Consider the following 1,310-nt stretch of genomic DNA (forward strand, 5'->3'; position numbering starts at 1 on the left):
GTGTTCGAGAACCTGGTACTTCCAGAACTGAAACATCTCACTGAGAGTAAGAGAAGTCACAGCACATATCATCTTTACATTGTCTGTAGTGATATGTAGAATGAAATGAAATAGATAAAAATGTAGAAATATAGAAATGTATACCGCCACTACATAGTATATTACATTCATAATTACATTGTATGATAGTATTGATTACATAAAAATGGAACAAACATATTAATAATGTATATGTAGTACATACATTGCAAAAATAATGTGCCCATGTACATCCATATGGGAGAGCTGAGTACACATTTCTTCTTTCCTTTCCTTTATACAGGTACCACTGAAACATCAGGAAGTCAGCATGAAGACACAGTATCTCCAAGTGTAGACACAGTGGCACCAGGTCAGAATGTACAATTCTTAACACTTACTTACAAGCATGCTAAAAAGTAAAGAATACAGGGCCACCAGGTCAGACATGTAAAAATTCTCAAACGTCTATAAACAATCATGCTAGAAACCTTACTTAATACTTTGCTGTCTATGGGGATTTTTTTCTTGACTGGCTCTTTCCCCTTTGTTCATACAGGTACTGATGACTCTACAGTCCACTCTACAGTCCACTCTCCAGAGTCTGAGTCCACAGCCCAAGATGGTCCACCTGTGCCACCACCTGCAGTCCTCCCTCCAGAGTCTGAGTCCACAGCCCAAGATGGTCCACCTGTGCCACCACCTGCAGCCCTCCCTCCAGAGTCTGAGTCCACAGCCCAAGATGGTCCACCTGTGCCACCACCTGCAGTCCTCCTCCAGAGTCTGAGTCCACAGCCCAAGATGGTCCACCTGCAAAGAGAAGAAGAGTGACTGCTAGACGACAGAGGAAAGCACCAAAAGTTTCAGGGCCTGTTTACCTATGTGGAATTTGTAAGACTGACTGTGTAGATAATGTTGAAGATGAGGCTGACAATAGTGTTGGCTGTGACAAATGTTTCAGGTGGTTTCACTGGGGGTGTGTTGGGTTTGAAGCAGACAATCTGTGTGATGATTGGTTTTGTGATAAGTGTCAAGAGTAAATGTCAAACTTACCTATTACATCATGTCCCCACAAGTGGAGGCCTTAAGTTGGAGAGGGCAGCACACACCACCACAATGTCGTCCAGGATCGGCACCATGTTGACTGGGACAGCGTTTTTCAAGATGGTGAACCATTTTATACGCCCTGCAAAAAGTAAAAGATTACCTTTAATCACTAACTGTAAACTTCATTGTATCAGCATATACTAGTCTGAACTTTTTAATTGAACCAGGAAGTGTTTTGAGACTTG

At 42.1% G+C, this 1,310-nt stretch overlaps 2 protein-coding genes across 2 annotated transcripts in view; one reads left to right on the top strand and one right to left on the bottom strand.

Moving 5' to 3' along the window:
- LOC109470485 overlaps positions 1 to 376 on the top strand; it is a 1,950-nt gene extending 1,574 nt beyond the window's left edge. Inside the window, exon 3 of the mRNA XM_019769446.1 lies at positions 323 to 376. Within this exon, the coding sequence (XP_019625005.1) occupies positions 323 to 376 (54 nt within the window). The remainder of the gene's footprint in view (positions 1 to 322) is intronic.
- A 134-nt stretch (positions 377 to 510) lies between these two features.
- The window catches only part of LOC109470487, a 3,838-nt gene continuing 3,038 nt past the window's right edge, over positions 511 to 1,310 (bottom strand). The window contains exon 2 of the mRNA XM_019769447.1: positions 511 to 828. Coding sequence (XP_019625006.1) covers positions 511 to 828 — 318 coding nt within the window. The remainder of the gene's footprint in view (positions 829 to 1,310) is intronic.

This window comes from Branchiostoma belcheri, unplaced genomic scaffold (genome assembly GCF_001625305.1).
Source record: "Branchiostoma belcheri isolate BF01 breed outbred unplaced genomic scaffold, Haploidv18h27 scaffold227, whole genome shotgun sequence".
In the NCBI taxonomy this organism is placed as follows: Eukaryota; Metazoa; Chordata; class Leptocardii; order Amphioxiformes; family Branchiostomatidae; genus Branchiostoma; species Branchiostoma belcheri.